The sequence below is a fragment of the Trachinotus anak genome, unplaced genomic scaffold (genome assembly GCF_046630095.1).
Source record: "Trachinotus anak isolate AG129_WGS33_773 ecotype Australia unplaced genomic scaffold, CSIRO_AGI_Tana_v1 ptg000025l, whole genome shotgun sequence".
Lineage (NCBI taxonomy): Eukaryota > Metazoa > Chordata > Actinopteri > Carangiformes > Carangidae > Trachinotus > Trachinotus anak.
In genome coordinates, this window is record NW_027273876.1 from 12,072,945 (window position 1) to 12,091,829 (window position 18,885).

The window sequence follows — 18,885 nt, forward strand, 5'->3', positions numbered from 1 at the left end:
ACAGAAAGTTGATATTTATTTGGATCAACAAATACACAAATAATACTGGCCTGAAAATGCCACCCATAATTTGACATTTTGGACTTACAGCAATAGTCTGGAGCAAAATTCGGCCTCCTCTCATGTTTTGATATTCCAGCAGCTTCTCAGCCTGTTCCCTCTCCGTCACTGAGCGCTCCAGGAAAAAGCTGGAGAATTTTGGCAAGGCAATATCATCCCTGTCAAAATACATCCCCTAAAAGAGTTGAAGAAACACAATATTTAGGGATTACCGTAAGAAGAGAGGGCAATGTCTAGCTCTAAACACAGCATAACAAAATCTACTGATTTGTTACCAGAGCAAGGTAGGTGTAGGATGCATTGAGCTTCAGGTTGATGAGTTTGTTGACGTCTCCTTCGGCCTCAGAGTGGAGGTTTTGTTTAACCACAGACTGCATTTCTAAAAGACACAGAAATACTGAAATAAATGCAAATGAAATTGGTGTAAGTGAAGCCACTGCTGTCACTTCAAACAGACAAAAGTCCAGAGGGAAAAATAAACAACAAACACCGCTTACCTTTCCTTCCCCGGCCAACAAACTAAGCGAACAAACACTTGTGTCCACTGGTCCTGTGCAGTGAGCTTATTGAGGCTCTGCCCTCCTTTAGCCAGACTGAGCAGCTGCAGTAAAACATCAACCAGACCGCGGTCATGTGTTGCGAGGTGGGTTCAGGTGGGTCGTAACGTTTCCGGTCAGGTGACTGAAGGCGATGCTAATGTGAGTACGCTTTGTGGTGGACTGAAGCTTATTTAACATTTTCTGCTGAAAGACAAGCAGCCATCACCGCTATCTCTACAAGCTAGACTGTTCAGTTAGCTGGCGTTAGCGTCAAGTAAACATTAAGCTAGTTAGCCAGACAGCTAGCTGCGCTGGCTCAGCCTGGCCGTGGCTAAAGGGTAGTCAGTCTTACACAGGTCAGTGTTACCTTTGTCCTGTCACTCACTTGCTCTGTGAAGGTAACGCTGCTCCACTTCGCCAGTAGTGTGACTGGCTGTGTCCCCTTGTTTACACCCCACGAAGCAGCGACCCTCCCCTGGCTAACGTTAGCAAGTCTTACTTAACCACGGATGTCGCTCGTTTGTGTTTTCATACCCCCTGTGTATCTCTACTGCCACCCCTTGTGTTGGGGACACACTGCATATTTCATACCGTGAGAATGTCCAACCCAAAGTCATCTAACATCACTTAATAGTTTTAATCATTTTTGGACTGCAGGTCTCTTAGCTATACTGCTGGAGGACACACACATTTCATATAACATTACATGACCATGAATGTGACTTTTACATAGTTCACAAGGGGCTGTACAGTGATCAGTGAAGACAAAAAAGAAGATATGAGTGTAGACGGTGAACAGGCCCTGTTTGGTCATAAGCAGATAAACATACCTGGTTATATGACAGATTATATATATATATATATGTGTGTGTGCATATGAATGTGAGCAGCACTCAGGGTTTAAAGTAAGACCTGCAGTGGGTGGTACGGCAAGGCATATCCTGTCGTGGAGGGTGATGTGGTGAGCGCAGTTAGAGTATGTACATGCTGCAGTCTGCTGAGAACAGGGCCGAACAGAGGAGAATTGAAACAGTTGTGGTAAAAGTCATGGGTGAGCTTCTCAGAATCAGCCCAAGATAAAAAGGACTGATTCAAAGGGCAGCAGACTTTATATTGACATGTTAAGCATAATCATTGTACAGGAACTTATGTTGTGGTTTAGTGTGGCGTTGTACCATCAGCTTGAGTTTCAGTTTGATAGAATGGAGAGCAAATATTATGATTTTGTATTACATTAAGGTTTTGGGCCTTTCTCTCTTCTCGAGTGGCCTGACCCACACAATTATGTTTGTACACTTACACTTGTTGTACTGCAATGTTACATTTTTTCATCATATAAAGTTTTCAGTCACATCAAAGTAATTGCAGAAATTATTTTTTATTCTATGCAGTTGTAAAATATAAATATATGATGAGTAGATTATATTGGACTTGTTTGTGGCACTAACAAACTCAGGCTGGAGCTACAGGTTTAAACATTTATAGATATTCTAAATTGTTGTTTGTTTTAGACAAACCAACATTTATAACAGATGTAAGTGGAATTTCAAGGTTTGTTTGGATTTTTAACTCAAACAAACAGAAGCACCATGTCTAAGAGTTCAATGTGTTAGTAACTTGTGTGCAGCTCTTGAAAGGTCATTTAAAGGAAAAAACAAACTATTTTCCTGACAGGGGCCAAAAATTATAAAAAACAGTAAGTTTGCATGAATATTGAATTGAAATGTGTTTTAAATGAGCATTAGTTATGCTCAGTATCTAACAAGGAAGCTCATTATGGCTGTTTATGAGTGAGATCATGTAATGTTCAGGAAAACTTATCATTTATGAATGTGAACTTCGTCCTCATGTTTCCCTTAGGGACACTAATGGACAATGCTTTGTTTCACACACTTGCGTCTTTATTGAGTGCTACATCATTATATGAGACCATAAACACTGTCATGAATTCTATTAAAACTGTGTTGGTGATGTTTTCTGTTCGCAGTTCCTTGTACAGCTTAACCACAAAGTAGCTATAAATATCACTGCCTAGTGGCATGGTGCAAAGAAACCAAAAGAAAATCTGCTATCCTGTGAAACCAGCCCAACTGAAGAGACTAGACAGTGATTTTAACTAAGACATTATTGAAATAACAACAGCAAAGAAAAACAACAAAAAACAAATGTAGCTTATTTTGGGTAGTATTTGAAAGCTTTGCCCTTGAACACATCATAAAGGTAAACAGGAGGTAACAAACATGAAACTGTGGAACTGATAATAACAAATATGGAGGTGATATAAAGCAATTGCCACTAATAAACATGTAAAACAGGCAAGTCTACATGATTGACCTACCTTTGACAAGCTGCACACTATGACCGTTAATAAGGAAGTTAGAGGCGGGACAAAGGTCTCTGTGGTTGTACAAGGCCAAAAAGGAGAAGCAGATATTTACTTAGTCACTTGCTAATATGAGAGGGGACCAGAGGTTATGGGAGGAGGACATGGTTAGGAATTAAAAGTCAACAGCACTGGAAAACTGTTAATATTGAACTACGTCAGTTCAGGCTTGAAGAAATCCTTTGCTAACCTTAAATGTTGTTTCTGTCAACACTTCAGTGGTGGTACTGAAAATAGAAACGTGAAGTTCAACCTGGGACAACAAAGGAATTTAAGAAGTTCATAGTATGTGTGTAGCTTAACAAACTGTGACAATGATTGATACTTTATCTTTCAAAATAACCTCAAACCACTTGCTGCTGTGTGTCTTCCTGAGTCTTCTCTGGGTAAGTTTTTTTTTTCACTTTCCACTTTGACAGTGATCAGATAGTGTCTCTATTCATAAGCAGGTTACCCTCAACAAAAGGAAACTATGCAGTCAAAACCACAGTGAGGGTTCAATGCTTGATAGGCATAATAACATTGTTTAGATGTGGAATAACACTGTCTGAAGTGTAGACTGAAGACTGTTGCACAACGTGAAATTGATGGACTTTTTCAGATGGTGAAACATGAGTAAATTTTTCTCAGCTGCGGGCATCTGTTCTCACTCACTTCCTTTGACAGACAAAAGCAGAAATGAGGAAATAAGTAAATGTATAACATAAGGGGAGCTGCATCTCAAACATTTACTGTTGTATTTTAGACCAGGTGATATAGCTAGGTACTGTTTTGTATTATTTTTGTACTGAATAGAAGATATGGAATTTTAAAAGTTATATTATGATGAAGAAAGATTTTTTTGATTGTACACGAATATCTGTATTTAATATATGTGACTTGCTTTCATTTAAAAAAAGTCAATGGATGTACAGTCGTGTCTAAATTAAGTCGGCTCTTTTGTTGGAATATTTTAGCTGTTGTTACAATTCTTGTAGATTTGGAATAGAAGTACAACATGCAAAAAAAGAATTCTGGACCATAATTTGCATTTGGCGTTTCTCTGATGCTTCGACAAGTTTTCTGCACATCAGTATCATTTTCTTGTCTCAGAGAGTTGATGATGTACAATTTTTTGACTATATTTGAAATTGTTGACTTGACAGAGAGTATGTTAGAGTTCTGTGTAGATTTCACTGTCAGATGAACAATTCTATCTTCTATAGAGTATAAAATTAAACTTTGATAGTTTTTGGGCTTAGGTCATTCTCTCTGTTCTGTTTTAGGGTGTCGCTGACTCCAATGCAGCATCAACACCCAACACAATATTGATGGCAACAAATGCAACAGAAGCAAAAACGACAAGCACACCGTCAACCATTCCAATGACAACAAGATCATGTAAGTATGTAGTAGTAGTAGTAACTCTTTTATCTTTGGTTGGGGACATGTATGTATTTTCTTGTATCATAGTGCAGAGAATGCCATCAATCAATGGTGATTATTGTGGTCAGTCTCATGATAAACACAAAAGCATTTAAAGTTAGCTGCTACTGGTAGATGACGTTTAGTGAGTATTTGAACTGTGTTTTGCTGGTGATATGCAAATCTAAATGAAATGTAATGCTTAGATGTACTTATAATTATAACGTTATAGTATTGTGGTACTATATTATTTCAATCATTGGTCCTGATTATCAGATGAGCAAGATGAAACTTGCAATATCATTAATATCATATCAATCTTGAATATTATTTTAAAGATAACATTTTCATATGATTCTGCTCAGTGTCTTTTTATATCCCACCTCCTCATAGTTCAAATACAAGAAGCTACTGACCTGCAATTGAATTGATTTTTTTTTATTATTTGAAATGAAAAAAAAAAGTTCTTCTTCCTTACTCTTTAACCTTAGGTTCTGAAGCAAATGATTTTAAATCAGTTGGACAAAATGAGACCAGTATAACTTTGCAGTGGAAAAAAGTGGACAACATCCTCAACTACACACTTAAGTTCGATGAAGAAGAGAGAAACGTTACTGCACCAATGGAAGCTGAACAAGTGACATGCACGATCACAGGACTCACAAATGGGACAGAATACAACTTCACTCTCTATACTGTGTGTGAAGATATCACAAGCACTGGAGTAAACCTCACTGCATTCACTGGTAAGAGAATTGTCCTTTCATACAGCTGTAAAACAAGAGCCAGGTCAGAGTCTGTACCAAAATCTGATTTAAAGTTTCTCAGGAACAGAGGGATATTATTGAGTTAATATTTTTGCCTGTTGCTGATAAAAAAAATGAATTGAATGAAAGATTTTATTTGCTAAAAAAAAAAATGTAGTCAAAACCCATTATTGTGGTAAATGCACTCAGCTCCTTTTCACTAATGAAACTGTTAACTCTGTTTTTATTTTAGTTCCTGGCGACGTTCAGGATGTGAAGGTGTTGAACCAAACTGAGAGTAGTATAGCTCTGATGTGGGACAAGGTTAATGACATCCCAACATATATCCTCCAATATAATAGCAATGGTGGTATAATAGAGATAGATATCAATGCATCTCATCAAGTGACAGTAGAACACGTGGTCTCTCCTCTTATTTCTGGGACGATATATAATTTCACCATCATCACTGAGTTTGGAAACCTCAACAGCTCTGGATACACATTTAAAGCTGTTACTGGTAGGTGATGTTGAAGTACTTGAACCATGTTTTGCTGGTGATATACAAATTCAAGTTCTATTGTCAAGTGGACTTGTAATTATCATATCATTTTTATTATATTATCAAATTGGTCCAGTTCATCAGATCAGCAAGATGAAACTTGCAGTATCAGTAACATGATACCTGTGAATTTTGAAAATCAAATTTATATAGTTTTTGCTCAGTTCCTCTTCATATCTCCACTCCTCATAATCCCTAATACAAGAAGCTAGAATACTGGAACTGAATGATTCTTTTTCAAAACTTGTAAAAGAAGAAAAAAACAAACATAAAACATGACATTTTTTTGCGACAAATTTTGTTATAGCTTCTTCTCCCTGCTTCTTTGATCCTAGCTCCTCGTAATGCAGATGATTTTAAATCAGTTGGACAAAATGAGACCAGTATAACTCTGGAGTGGAAAAAAGTGGACAACATCCTCAGCTATAAACTTAAGTTCAGTGAAGGAGAGATAAAGGTTACTGCACCAGCGGGAGATGGACCAGTGACACACACGATCACAGGACTCACAAATGGGACAGAATACATCTTCACTCTCTATACTGTGTTTGAAGATATCACAAGCACTGGAGTAAACCTCACTGCATTCACTGGTAAGAGAATTGTCCTTTCATACAGCTGTAAAACAAGAGCCAGGTCAGAGTCTGTACCAAAATCTGATTTAAAGTTTCTCAGTAACAGAGGGATGTTACTAAGTTCATATTTTTGCCTGTTGCTGATAAAATAATGAATTGAATGAAGGCTTTTATTTGCTTAAAAAAAAAACAAAAATACGTAGTCAAAACCCATTATTGTGGTAAATGCATTCAGCTCCTTTTCACTAATATTGTTAATTCCTGACAGTGTTCAGGATGTGAAGGTGTTGAACCAAACTGAGAGTAGTATAGCTCTGATGTGGGACAAGGTTAATGACATCCCAACATATATCCTCCAATATAATAGCAATGGTAGTATAATAGAGATAGATATCAATGCATCTCATCAAGTGACATTAGAACACGTGGTCTCTCCTCTTATTTCTGGGACGATATATAATTTCACCATCATCACTGTGTTCAGGAAACTCAACAGCTCTGGATACACATTTAAAGCTGTTACTGGTAGGTGATGTTGAAGTACTTGAACCAGGTTTTGCTGGTGATATACAAATTCAAGCTCCATTGTCAAGTGGACTTGTAATTATCATATCATTTTTATTATATTATCAAATTGGTCCAGTTCATCAGATCAGCAAGATGAAACTTGCAGTATCAGTAACATGATACCTGTGAATTTTGAAAATCAAATTTATATAGTTTTTGCTCAGTTCCTCTTCATATCTTACTCCTCATAATCCCTAATACAAGAAGCTAGAATACTGGAACTGAATGATTCTTTTTCAAAACTTGTAAAAGAAGAAAAAAACAAACATAAAACATGAAATTTTTTTGCGACAAATTTTGTTATAGCTTCTTCTCCCTGCTTCTTTGATCCTAGCTCCTCGTAATGCAGATGATTTTAAATCAGTTGGACAAAATGAGACCAGTATAACTCTGGAGTGGAAAAAAGTGGGCGACAACTTCAACTACACACTTAAGTTCAGTGAAGGAGAGACAAACGTTACTGCATCAGCGGGAGATGGACGAGTGACACACACGATCACAGGACTCACAAATGGGAAAGAATACAACTTCACTCTCTATACTGTGTTTGAAGATATCAGAAGCACTGGAGTAAACCTCACTGCATTCACTGGTAAGAGAATTGTCCTTTCATACAGCTGTAAAACAAGAGCCAGGTCAGAGTCTGTACCAAAATCTGATTTAAAGTTTCTCAGTAACAGAGGGATGTTACTAAGTTAATATTTTTGCCTGTTGCTGATAAAATAATGAATTGAATGAAGGCTTTTATTTGCTTAAAAAAAAAAAAAAAAAAACGTAGTCAAAACCCATTATTGTGGTAAATGCATTCAGCTCCTTTTCACTAATATTGTTAATTCCTGACAGTGTTTAGGATGTGAAGGTGTTGAACCAAACTGAGAGTAGTATAGCTCTGATGTGGGACAAGGTTAATGACATCCCAACATATATCCTCCAATATAATAGCAATGGTAGTATAATAGAGAAAGATATCAATGCATCTCATCAAGTGACAGTAGAACACGTGGTCTCTCCTCTTATTTCTGGGACAATATATAATTTCACCATCATCACTGTGTTCGGGAAACTCAGCAGCTCTGGATACACATTTAAAGCTGTTACTGGTAGGTGATGTTGAAGTACTTGAACCATGTTTTGCTGGTGATATACAAATTCAAGTTCTATTGTCAAGTGTACTTGTAATTATCATATCATTTTTATTATATTATCATATTGCTTTAATAAATTGGTCCAGTTCATCAGATCAGCAAGATGAAACTTGCAGTATCAGTAACATGATACCTGTGAATTTTGAAAATCAAATTTATATAGTTTTTGCTCAGTTCCTCTTCATATCTCCGCTCCTCATAATCCCTAATACAAGAAGCTAGAAAACTGGAACTGAATGATTCTTTTTCAAAACTTGTAAAAGAAGAAAAAAACAAACATAAAACATGACATTTTTTTGCGACAAATTTTGTTATAGCTTCTTCTCCCTGCTTCTTTGATCCTAGCTCCTCGTAATGCAGATGATTTTAAATCAGTTGGACAAAATGAGACCAGTATAACTCTGCAGTGGGAAAAAGTGGACGACATCCACAACTATACACTTAAGTTCAGTGAAGAAGAGAGAAACGTTACTGCATCAGCGGGAGATGGACGAGTGACACACACGATCACAGGACTCACAAATGGGACAGAATACATCTTCACTCTCTATACTGTGTTTGAAGATATCACAAGCACTGGAGTAAACCTCACTGCATTCACTGGTAAGAGAATTGTCCTTTCATACAGCTGTAAAACAAGAGCCAGGTCAGAGTCTGTACCAAAATCTGATTTAAAGTTTCTCAGTAACAGAGAGATGTTACTGAGTTAATATTTTTGCCTGTTGCTGATAAAATAATGAATTGAATGAAGGATTTTATTTGCATCAAAACCCATTATTGTGGTAAATGCACTCAGCTCCTTTTCACTAATGAAACTGTCAACTCTCTCTGTTCTTTTTTTTTTAGTTCCTGGCGACGTTCAGGATGTGAAGGTGTTGAACCAAACTGAGAGTAGTATAGCTCTGATGTGGGACAAGGTTAATGACATCCCAACATATATCCTCCAATATAACAGCAATGGTGGTATAATAGAGAAAGATATCAATGCATCTCATCAAGTGACAGTAGAACACATGGTCTCTCCTCTTATTTCTGGGACAATATATAATTTCACCATCATCACTGTGTTCAGGAAACTCAACAGCTCTGGATACACATTTAAAGCTGTTACTGGTAGGTGATGTTGAAGTACTTGAACCATGTTTTGCTGGTGATATACAAATTCAAGTTCTATTGTCAACTGTACTTGTAATTATCATATCATTTTTATTATATTATCATATTGCTTTAATAAATTGGTCCAGTTCATCAGATCAGCAAGATGAAACTTGCAGTATCAGTAACATGATACCTGTGAATTTTGAAAATCAAATTTATATAGTTTTTGCTCAGTTCCTCTTTATATCTCCACTCCTCATAATCCCTAATACAAGAAGCTAGAATACTGGAACTGAATGATTCTTTTTCAAAACTTGTAAAAGAAGAAAAAAACTAACAAACATAAAACATGAAATTTTTTTGTGACAAATTTTGTTATAGCTTCTTCTCCCTGCTTCTTTGATCCTAGCTCCTCGTAATGCAGATGATTTTAAATCAGTTGGACAAAATGAGACCAGTATAACTCTGCAGTGGAAAAAAGTGGACAACATCCTCAGCTATAAACTTAAGTTCAGTGAAGGAGAGATAAAGGTTACTGCACCAGCGAAAGATGAACAAGTGACACACACAATCAAAGATCTCCAAAGTGGGACTAGATATTATTTCAGTCTCTTCGCTGTGTTTGAAAATGTCAGTAGCAGTGGAGTAAACCACAATGCAGTTACTGGTAAGATGTTTTTCCTTTGACCTACAACAAATAAAGCCAGGACAGAGTTCAGGAACAGTATCTAATTTAAAGTTTTATTAACAGATGGGTGTTTCTCACTTAATATGATGTTATTTGAGAAAATATCAGAATAGAAAGAATGAAGCTTAAGTGTCATAAAAACATGCTTTGAAGATGCTGTCTCACAGTTTGTTCTTTACTGCGTGTCCTCTCCTCTTTCAGCTCCTGAAAATGTTAAGAATGTGAGTGTGGTGAACCAAACTGTGAGCAGTATAACTTTCATGTGGGACAAGGTTGGCAACATCTCAACTTATAACTTGTCATTTAACAATGACGGTCACGTTAAGGAACAGAGCAGTGCGACTTATCAAGAGGAATCTGTTAAATATGAGGTCTCTTCACTTACTGCTGGGAAAAAATACAGTTTCACTGTCATCACTGTCTTTGAGGGTGTCAATAGTACTGGATACACATTTGAAGCTGCGACAGGTGGGTGTTCTGTGAATATTTATTTGTAGCCAGTTTTACTTGTGATCCAGAAATCACCAGACAAATTTCAGTGTTTAACTGAATCCCATCATTAAAGTAAGATGACATTTACAATGGACACAGATGTTTCTTTAATTCTAACCTCCTCATAAATTGGATGAGGAACAAATTTCATTACAGTGTAACAGTTACAGTACAAAGCCTTAAGTAATGGTTGGTAAAAGCTTTCTTGCTTTTCATCAGTTCCACCAGTGGTGTCTTTGGTCAATGTGACTGAACGCTCTGTGACAAGCATAACCCTGAAGTGGGAGAAACTGGATAAAGACTGGAGCTACCTGCTTGAGATTAATGGCAGTAAGAAGATTATCGAGGATGAAAACGTTGTGTCATATTCAGTCACATCTCTCAAGCCTGGGACAAAGTATCCATTCAGTGTGATCACAACGTTCTCCGAACTCAGCAGCACTGTTTATGAAGGCTTCACAGTAACAGGTATACACAGGCCTTCTCTGTGATAAACTTACAAATTTTCACCAATAGATATTTTTCAGTATGACTGATAACATTTTGTTCCACATGTACATTTAGAAAGAAACTACAATCCTGGTTCTGTAGAACTCAAGTTAATAAATGATAAAATAATGTGCTAACTTTAACAAATGAAGGCTTTTGTCTGCAATTATTTTCTTATTCGTTTCAGCCATTGACTGTACCAGTGTTACCTGGCATGTTACTAACTCATCGATCCAAGGGATGGTTGAAGGCTTATTCTCGAATGCAACTGCCTCTTATGAAAAAACTCATGTCAGTCATGGAGGTAGCAATGTGTCATTTACTGGTCTTTACCCTGGTGCAACCTATGAGCTCGTACTTGTGTATGAACATCATTTCATAGCGTTTGAGCAATGTCGCCACAATATAACAGTCCGTAAGTACAAATCCGTCTCACCACATTAACTTAATGTTTGTCTGCATTTCCCACAGATCTAATGTGAAGTACTAGGATGATATTCCTCAATTTATACTATAAGATTTCAAAGCATTTTAACCAGATGTTAGTGCATTCATTTAATTAAATTAGTTTTGTTTTGTTTTTTTTGTTTTTGAAATTGTTCTATGTGAGTATATGGGGAGCAACTAGTGATTATTATAAATTAATTTATTGGTTGTGATTAACAGATTAATTAAGTCATATTTTCACACTGTTGTTATGTGTTGTTGTCTGTGACTGTAAAGGCATCTTTCCATTTGTTTCATTCAGTTCCTCCAATTTTAAGCGCTGACTGTGAGTACTGGGATTCTGGCTATTCTGTCATTATTGTCTGGAATAAACCAGAAGGTTTTTGGACTGAAGTGGAGGTGAATGTGATTGGACAAACTCACAAAGTACCTGGAAATGCGGAACGGAAGCTCAAACTATCTGGATTCCAACCTGCTAAGAAATATGAAGTGTCTTTAAGTTCACTGTCTGGGACTGTAAGGAGTTATGAACCATTTGTTTTTATGTGTTCTACTGATCCAAGGGGTGAGTCAAATTGAATATGGTACTCTATATAAATACTATTTCAGAGTATTTCCTGATGTAATATTTTAACAATATATTCTCACTTTATTTCTCATCAGTGTGCTTTTTGGCATTGGTTATATGACTTGCTGTTTAGTTTAGGTTCTTTAAATTATTAAATTTTTTCTTACATTTCAAAATTCACCCATGCGGTAAAACAAAGATAATTTTCCTGCACTGCAGACAGGAACTTTTCTGCTGGGTTGAGTTTCTGCTGTCTGTTTGAGAGTATTAATCCAGATTTTACTCCCTGTAGGAGTCATTGCAGGGTCAGTAGTTGCTGTGCTGCTTTTTGTTGTCCTGGTCTGTCTGGCTGTCTTCATTTTGTTCAAAAGACCAGATTTAATCAGGTTGGTGCCATCCCAGCGACAACACTATTGGCTATATTATCTGCTTTGTCAGACTCAGTTAGTGAAACTCTTTGCTTTTTTCCCACAACAGAAAAAAACCATTCATTGGTGGTTCCAAACTATCTGATAAAAAAAAGTGCAAGTAAGTTAAGTTTTCATCTATTCATGATGGTAACACCATTGCCAGGTCCCTAAATATAGTTAAAGGAGTTTATTTTATATGATGAGGTGCATTTGGGATAGAATTAGTAGTTTACCACATAGGAAGATTAATGTCAGGCTTTACTTTGTAAAATGTATGTATAACAATTATCTTACATATCATTAAGTATACAATGTGACATGTATTTTACCTATTTTTTTAGAGCAATTTCTGTAGCGAAATTTCCAGACCACTTCTGCCAGTTAAGCATGGACGACAATAGAGGTTTCAGCCAAGAATATGAGGTAGCATAAAAAATCAATTACATATTGTTCTTCCTCTTCATTTTCTTCCTGTTTTTGTATAGAACTGTAAAATTGGATTTGTATAGTTGCGGTACTGTTTAATTTGTTTTCCGCTGAATTTAAATCACATGCTGTGTCTTCTGCTTGCTTCATGCAGAACCTTGTTCCTGTTGGCACAGAGCAGACACGTAGAGCAGCAACTGTGCCTGAGAACAAAGTGAAGAATCGTTTCAGCAATGTCCTGCCATGTAAGCCTGTCCTCTGACTGCTGGGCAGTGTTGTCACTTGCAAAAGAAACACATTTAATAGTCCAGGTCAACGGACTCATTCTTGCTGTGGCTGTTTTTGAGCAGTGTCTCCATTGTGGTGCATTGCAGTTAAACTGTTTTGTTTCATCCTAGATGACTGGTGTCGAGTGAAGCTAAGCACATCACATCCCAATGAGACCTCTGACTACATTAATGCCAGTTACATGCCAGTAGGTATCATGTGATTGCACTGACAATCATCGATTGAAGCTCTTTTCTGTAATTACTCTATAGTAACCTTTTAAAAGACTTGACTCAAAACACTCCTTATTTAAGATAGGGCAGGTTTGATAAGCTTGAACCATGAAGTACTCCACGTGATTTCATAAAGATAAATTTGTGGCAGCGTAGGACATATAAAAGCTAGAGAACTGTACATATTAACTTTGACAACTGCTTCTCAGGGCTACAACAGAGAGAGGGAGTACATTGCCACTCAGGGTCCTCTGCCCTCCACAGTGGATGATTTCTGGAGGATGATTTGGGAACAAGGAGTGAAAGGCATCGTCATGGTAACCAACTGCGTTGAAGGAGGACGGGTGAGTCTTCAGGAGTTGCCAGATTTTAAATGCTAACCTTAAATTTTATGAGCTGTTGTGAATCATTTACACTTATAGCCACCAAGGCATCAAATGGTGACTATTTCCTTTTCCAGACTGTTAATTTCCCCCTTTCTGTTCTATTGCTACAACTACATTAAAACAACTTCAAGAATCTAATTTCTGTTTTGTTTTGTTTTTTTAATGTATGTTTCCTGTTTTCTAGACCAAGTGTGAGCGATACTGGCCTACAGACAGCAGGCCTTGCATTTATGGAGAGCTCTTGATCACCACCAGATCTGAGCAACAGGAGCCCAACTGGACATTGAGGGAATTTTGTGTGAAAAATGTATGAAACATTTTTGAAATTTTAGTGTTATTAAATAAGGTTGGGTATAAACATATCTCTGAGTTGTGAAGCAAAACAAAAAAAATAAAAGTGTGACTGTTTCTATACTAAGCATGTTTGAATTTTCACACATTTGCTTGTGAATGACAACAACTTGAAGTTATCATTTACCAGCCACTATATTGGACATAGACCTACATTATTTTAATTCCTCTATGTGAATCTTCCAAACAGACAAGCACCTCAGAAGAGCGCACAGTGAGACATTTCCACTTCACAGCCTGGCCTGACCACGGAGTCCCACAGGGCACTGACGTCCTGATCCAGTTCAGAGGACTGGTGAGATGGCACATAGAGAAAGAAGGGGATGGAGCACCAACTGTGGTTCACTGCAGGTACAGAAAAGTGCTTCTTTTAAATCTGGACAGTAACCTCTGCCATTTGTTGGACACTTTGATTTGACAACCACTTTATGGTAACAATTATTGGATCAATAGCTTACTGCAAATACAGTATATCTGATGATATCAGGATCAGTAATGGGTGATTTCTGCATGAAATTAAATATCTATTTAGAAACTATTAGCACTACCTCATGATGACCATTATACCTTTGTTATCTCTCTCCTAGTGCTGGAGTGGGAAGGACAGGCACTATCATTGCCCTGGATGTGCTGCTTCAGCAGCTATACAAAAAAAGGGCAGTGGGCATCAATGCCTTTGTGCACAAGATGAGACTGAATCGACCATACATGGTGCAAACAGAGGTAAAACTGATCAAAGCTGCTGTAGGCTGAGCTATTTCTTCCTTATGTCTTTGAGGAAAGGTTGGATCTCCTTTGATTTTTAGACACAGCTGCTGAAAGGATACAGCCACCAACTGCTCATTTCCATCCTCTAAAAAAATGGGTCAGAAAATGTGTTTTCTAATATCAGATTTAAACTTCAACTTAAAGTCAGTCTGCCTGAATTTTAAACAAATATAGGCACCTTAAAGTAGATTCTGTGTCATTAATATTATCAAGATCTCAGTCATTTTGAGAGTAAAAGAATATTTCAATCATTAAATTTTAACATAAAGCCAACAGTGGGTGGCATTAGGGCCATGGATTGTACCGTTTCTATTTGGGGCCACACCTTAAGATACCCTAGGTAGGCACTACTTTTTTACCTTTCGTGCACATGTGCACTCTTTGTGACACTGAGCTATAATGACCGCAAACACAGAAGCTTGGTCCATATTATCGGGAAGTTCTGAGGCTTGTAAAGATGCACAGTGTACCTTCATGTTTTTTTTGCAGCAATTATATGTGCGAGGAAATGTCAGCCAGAAGACAGTGTGTACATACGGTAACAGTACAGTACTCTATACCCAGAGGAGTTCTGCTTTTTAAATGACCAGGAACTTTGCTTTATTTCTTTTCAGTCCCAGTATGTTTTCCTTCACCAATGCATCATGGACAGTCTGCAGCCAGATGAGAAGACCGAAGAGAACATATATGAGAACGCAGACATGATATATGTCAATGCCACTGCACTCCAAGAGTTTCGCCGACAAAAGACAAATGCCTAAACTCAACATGATTGCCAACTGTGCACTCAGTCTTTTGTGCAAAATATAATTCTAAAGTCAACACACAACATCTTGTTATAAACTGTAAATATGAATAGTATTCATGACAAACATGTAGTGAATATCTACTGTACACTTCAGATTTTATTTAACTTTTTAATTTTTGTTCCTCTAATCTCTCTAAGGTATATTATTATTGTTATATTATTGTTATTGTTGCTATTTTTAATATCCTTTATGAGAACAACACTCCAGATGACCACTGAATGTATGTAGATTACATTTATTAAGAAGATATATAGATAGAAGAGAATGAATATCTATTTCTACACAAAATAAAGTATTTTATGTTAACAAAAATACCTGAATGTGTTTTTACCTGCAAACAAGGTGAAAAACCCAGTAAGCCGCCACATTCACAGATTAGTGTCAAACTGATCAGCAACAGAAAAGCAACTAGCCTCAAACTGTGAATGGATCCTGCACTGTAATCTGGGTTTCAGCCTCAGTGTCTGTAATGTGTCGGTATGTCATTGATCCTCTTTGCTTGCTTCTTTGCTTGCTTTCTAGAGCAGACATCGCGCCCACTCTGCTCACACATTCTCCTCTTGGATGTTGTTATTTGGTGGGTCCTGGCTACTGGTGAGTAAAGAGAAGTTGACCTCAATGAGTTTCTGTCTGGCTTTTAGGGCCTCAGGGTCAATCTCCACTGGCACTGAATGCTGCTTGCCTGGATGCAGGGGCTCGATTTTTCCCGCTACAGGTGGGGGAGGGACAGAAAACTTTTTTGCGATGTTGTGCAGCACACAACATGCCTTGATAATGTTAGACTTTTTGTTCAGAGAGGTTTCTTGTGCAAAACCAAGTTGCATCAGACACCTGAAACGCCTCTTCATGGAGCCAAGCGTTGTCCGCATGACGTTGTGGATCTTTGTGTGGGCCTCATTGAAGCGGATCTCCTTGTCGTTTGCAGGTTCAGTCACAGGAGTCAAGACATGCTTGCTTAAGTGGTAGCCTTTCCCGCCTTTAAAGGAGACACAAGACAACGCAGTTAATGCAACATTACAGAAATAAGACCATTAAAATGTTATAAAACTGTTAAATGTTGTAATGTCCTCTAGTAATGCAGATGAAACTAAAGATGTAAGTATCTGCACAAGTGCTCAAAGGAAACCATTTCGAACATGAAGCAGTGTGGGGAGAGCAGTTTCGGGGCTAAACAGACAGTTAAAGGATGTGTATCATTTCCTGCAAACAAATTTACTGTTCCTTCTGAAAACATTCAGGCCCCTCTGCACACTCTGTTGTGCTGTGGGTTTCATTTGAAATGGATAAAATTTACACTCAGTAAACCATAATGACAAAGTGAACGTTTTAGAAATTTTTTAAAAATTTGATTAAAAATCCCAAACTGAAATTCTTATTTACACTGTGTATGTTGGGTGGGAAGCAGACCCCCACCAGCACCGATGAAAATTCACATATAGAGGAGTTTTTGCAAAATGTGATGATGATGATTGCGTTGCATGGGTATTGTCACAAAATGGTAGTGACAGAGTTTTGATGTTGCATAATTTAACGTGAGAATCTTCAGAACTTAGTGTCAAACTTTATTCTTGACAATGAAAACATAAAAAAAATTGTTGAAACTATCAGTGATCCACTCACTAGCTTGTACCCCCTGGATTTCAACCACATGTTGTGGTTTTCCTCAGCAAACTCGGTCTGCTGGGGAGGACTGTGACATACAGTTGAAAGGTCTGGAAAAAGCTGGTAAGTGGACCTTGGGTGATGATTTCTTTCTTTCTTTTTTTTTTGTCAAAACTGAGTATTATTTCATACAAGTACGCAGTTGTGGGTAGCATTAAGTTGCAAAATACAACACAAAATAAAATAACTGTGTTTATAGTGGATTCTTACTGACTGTCTAGTAATTACTGGAGTAGTAGTTGTGGGTGTGAGAGTGGGCTGATTTTACATACATTGCCACAGGTCAAGCATCACAGATTTTGTCACACTTTTTTTTTAATGCATCTTATCAAACAGGTCTCTTGCATGAAATGTCCTTTGTATCTTTTTTTTTTTTTTTTCCCCATCTCTTACCAATAACCCAATATGGTCCGTGCAATTCATTCTCAATCTCCCTCCCTTTGAACGACGACTCCCACATCTCCTGCTCAAACGTGCTTCCCACGGAACAATGTTCAACGCTGAGTATGTTGCCGTCTGAGTCGCATATGATCTGGCTCACGACCGACGTGTAACCCAAGCCGTTCACAAAAGACCTGAAAGTGTTCTTCTCATACGGAGAAGCTCTGATCCTGAAGTGCGCCGGAGCCAGGACGCCCAACACTTTGGGGATCCCGCATATCTTCTCTATCTTGAAGGCGACATTGACTCTGGCGTCCCGGGTGAGTGGGAATGAGATGAACTGGTCGGACATCCCCGCGATAACGTCGGAAACGGCGCTGATAACGACCACAACGCAGTCGGTCTGGCTCAGCCCGAGTCTCTGCAGGACGGCGGAGGAGGAGACTCCGTGTGCGTAATAATTCAGCGCCACCATCACCATCGCGTCCACGGACAGCTCGGGCTGGTCCAGGGCGACTGTCTTCATGCGGATGCGGATAGCATCTGTGATGAAGGCGATGCAGGCTCTGGTGAGGTGGAACATCTGGAACAGAGCCTCGTCGTCGAAGTCGTCGAAGCAGCTCGGAGTCCCACAGTCTGCCGCGCCGTGTCCGAGGAGCTCCTCCTGGACCGCCAGCCACACCGGCAGAGCGAAGGCCATTTCTTTGCTACTGCGCTGCGTTTAAACGCATGTGCCTCTGACAGCAGGGCCCGACAGAGATCACTGGATGAATAACGCACAGCAAAACATGGCGAGCGTCATGGAAGCGCGGTCTTCTTCTTTCAGACTCAGGCAGTGCGCAAAGCTGTGTGGTGTCGCCACCCAGTGGACGGGAATGAAAACCACCAGCGAAGCTTTATTTTACATGGATAAATGACAGGTCATTTCAATAAGAAGTATTTGGGGAAACTGTGAATCATAATCTGAATTTTTTCCTAGGAGTTATTTCAGTATCTATCTCAAGTGCTGTTGCTGTCATCAATAACTTCTTATAACATCTTATATCATCTGCTGCATATTGTAAACCCCTCTATCACCCCATGCCACTCTGCCACAGTCCTCCTAGCATTCATCCAGCTTTCCATTTCAGTTGAACGGCTTGTTGGTTTCCTTTTCTCTTAGATATTATCACAACAACCACTTTCCAGTCCAGGTCATTTTCGGGTTTGTTATTTAAAATGACATGATTCTTGAAAGTGTGACACAGGGAGCCCTTCCTTAAGAGGGAAAAAATGCTCATCAGTTTTAACATTTATAAAACGGTATTGCCATAAACCAAACGTTTTGCTTGTAGACCTCAATTGCAGCTCTAAGTGTGATTTAGACGGAGGTACTGGACAATAAAATCTTGTCTCACACCGTCTTAATGTCGCACATCTGAGCCAGGAC

The 18,885-nt window shown here is 38.2% G+C and overlaps 3 protein-coding genes across 11 annotated transcripts in view; 1 reads left to right on the forward strand and 2 right to left on the reverse strand.

The window, feature by feature from the left end:
* LOC139609263 (ferritin, lower subunit) overlaps window positions 1-1,134 on the reverse strand; it is a 2,142-nt gene extending 1,008 nt beyond the window's left edge. The window contains exons 1-3 of one of the 2 annotated variants that reach the window (XM_071463595.1): window positions 985-1,134; window positions 336-439; window positions 89-235 (exon numbers count right to left, since the gene is read on the reverse strand). In XM_071463595.1, coding sequence (XP_071319696.1) covers window positions 89-235; window positions 336-437 — 249 coding nt within the window. In that variant the 5' untranslated portion in view covers window positions 438-439; window positions 985-1,134. Of the gene's footprint in view, window positions 1-88; window positions 236-335; window positions 440-557; window positions 697-984 lie in introns of those variants that run through there. The other variant, XM_071463596.1, reaches the window with a different exon arrangement.
* LOC139609256 (receptor-type tyrosine-protein phosphatase H-like) overlaps window positions 1-15,725 on the forward strand; it is a 23,591-nt gene extending 7,866 nt beyond the window's left edge. For 2 of the 8 annotated variants that reach the window (XM_071463579.1, XM_071463578.1), the window contains 22 exons: window positions 4,248-4,362; window positions 4,878-5,132; window positions 5,386-5,652; window positions 6,030-6,287; window positions 7,171-7,428; window positions 8,327-8,584; window positions 8,828-9,094; window positions 9,489-9,746; window positions 9,969-10,235; window positions 10,479-10,727; window positions 10,936-11,163; window positions 11,497-11,760; window positions 12,056-12,149; window positions 12,241-12,291; window positions 12,515-12,596; window positions 12,754-12,844; window positions 12,998-13,074; window positions 13,309-13,443; window positions 13,670-13,792; window positions 14,027-14,187; window positions 14,424-14,559; window positions 15,219-15,725. In XM_071463579.1, the coding sequence (XP_071319680.1) occupies window positions 4,293-4,362; window positions 4,878-5,132; window positions 5,386-5,652; window positions 6,030-6,287; window positions 7,171-7,428; window positions 8,327-8,584; window positions 8,828-9,094; window positions 9,489-9,746; window positions 9,969-10,235; window positions 10,479-10,727; window positions 10,936-11,163; window positions 11,497-11,760; window positions 12,056-12,149; window positions 12,241-12,291; window positions 12,515-12,596; window positions 12,754-12,844; window positions 12,998-13,074; window positions 13,309-13,443; window positions 13,670-13,792; window positions 14,027-14,187; window positions 14,424-14,559; window positions 15,219-15,365 (3,996 nt within the window). In that variant the 5' untranslated portion in view covers window positions 4,248-4,292 and the 3' untranslated portion in view covers window positions 15,366-15,725. Of the gene's footprint in view, window positions 1-660; window positions 759-2,735; window positions 3,369-4,247; window positions 4,363-4,877; window positions 5,133-5,385; window positions 5,653-6,029; window positions 6,288-6,312; window positions 6,795-7,170; window positions 7,429-8,326; window positions 8,585-8,827; window positions 9,095-9,488; window positions 9,747-9,968; window positions 10,236-10,478; window positions 10,728-10,935; window positions 11,164-11,496; window positions 11,761-12,055; window positions 12,150-12,240; window positions 12,292-12,514; window positions 12,597-12,753; window positions 12,845-12,997; window positions 13,075-13,308; window positions 13,444-13,669; window positions 13,793-14,026; window positions 14,188-14,423; window positions 14,560-15,218 lie in introns of those variants that run through there. The other 6 variants (XM_071463580.1, XM_071463577.1, XM_071463584.1 and 3 more) reach the window with 6 other exon arrangements.
* Window positions 15,633-18,660, reverse strand: LOC139609261 (putative nuclease HARBI1). Its single transcript, XM_071463590.1, has 2 exons — window positions 17,469-18,660; window positions 15,633-16,389 (listed from the first exon to the last, which is right to left on the reverse strand). Exons 1-2 carry the CDS (start codon window positions 18,154-18,156, stop codon window positions 15,959-15,961), a joined length of 1,119 nt encoding a protein of 372 aa, XP_071319691.1. The 5' UTR covers window positions 18,157-18,660; the 3' UTR covers window positions 15,633-15,958.
* Window positions 18,661-18,885: the final 225 nt, after the last annotated feature.

Bases quoted from the DNA above. Each gene is read 5' to 3' on its own strand.
- LOC139609261 (XM_071463590.1), bottom strand. From the start codon at position 18,156: ATGGCCTTCGCTCTGCCGGTGTGGCTGGCGGTCCAGGAGGAGCTCCTC. The intron at 16,390-17,468 runs GTAAGAGATGGG...TCTCCTTTAAAG, and splicing joins CGGACCATATTGGGTTATTG to GCGGGAAAGGCTACCACTTA.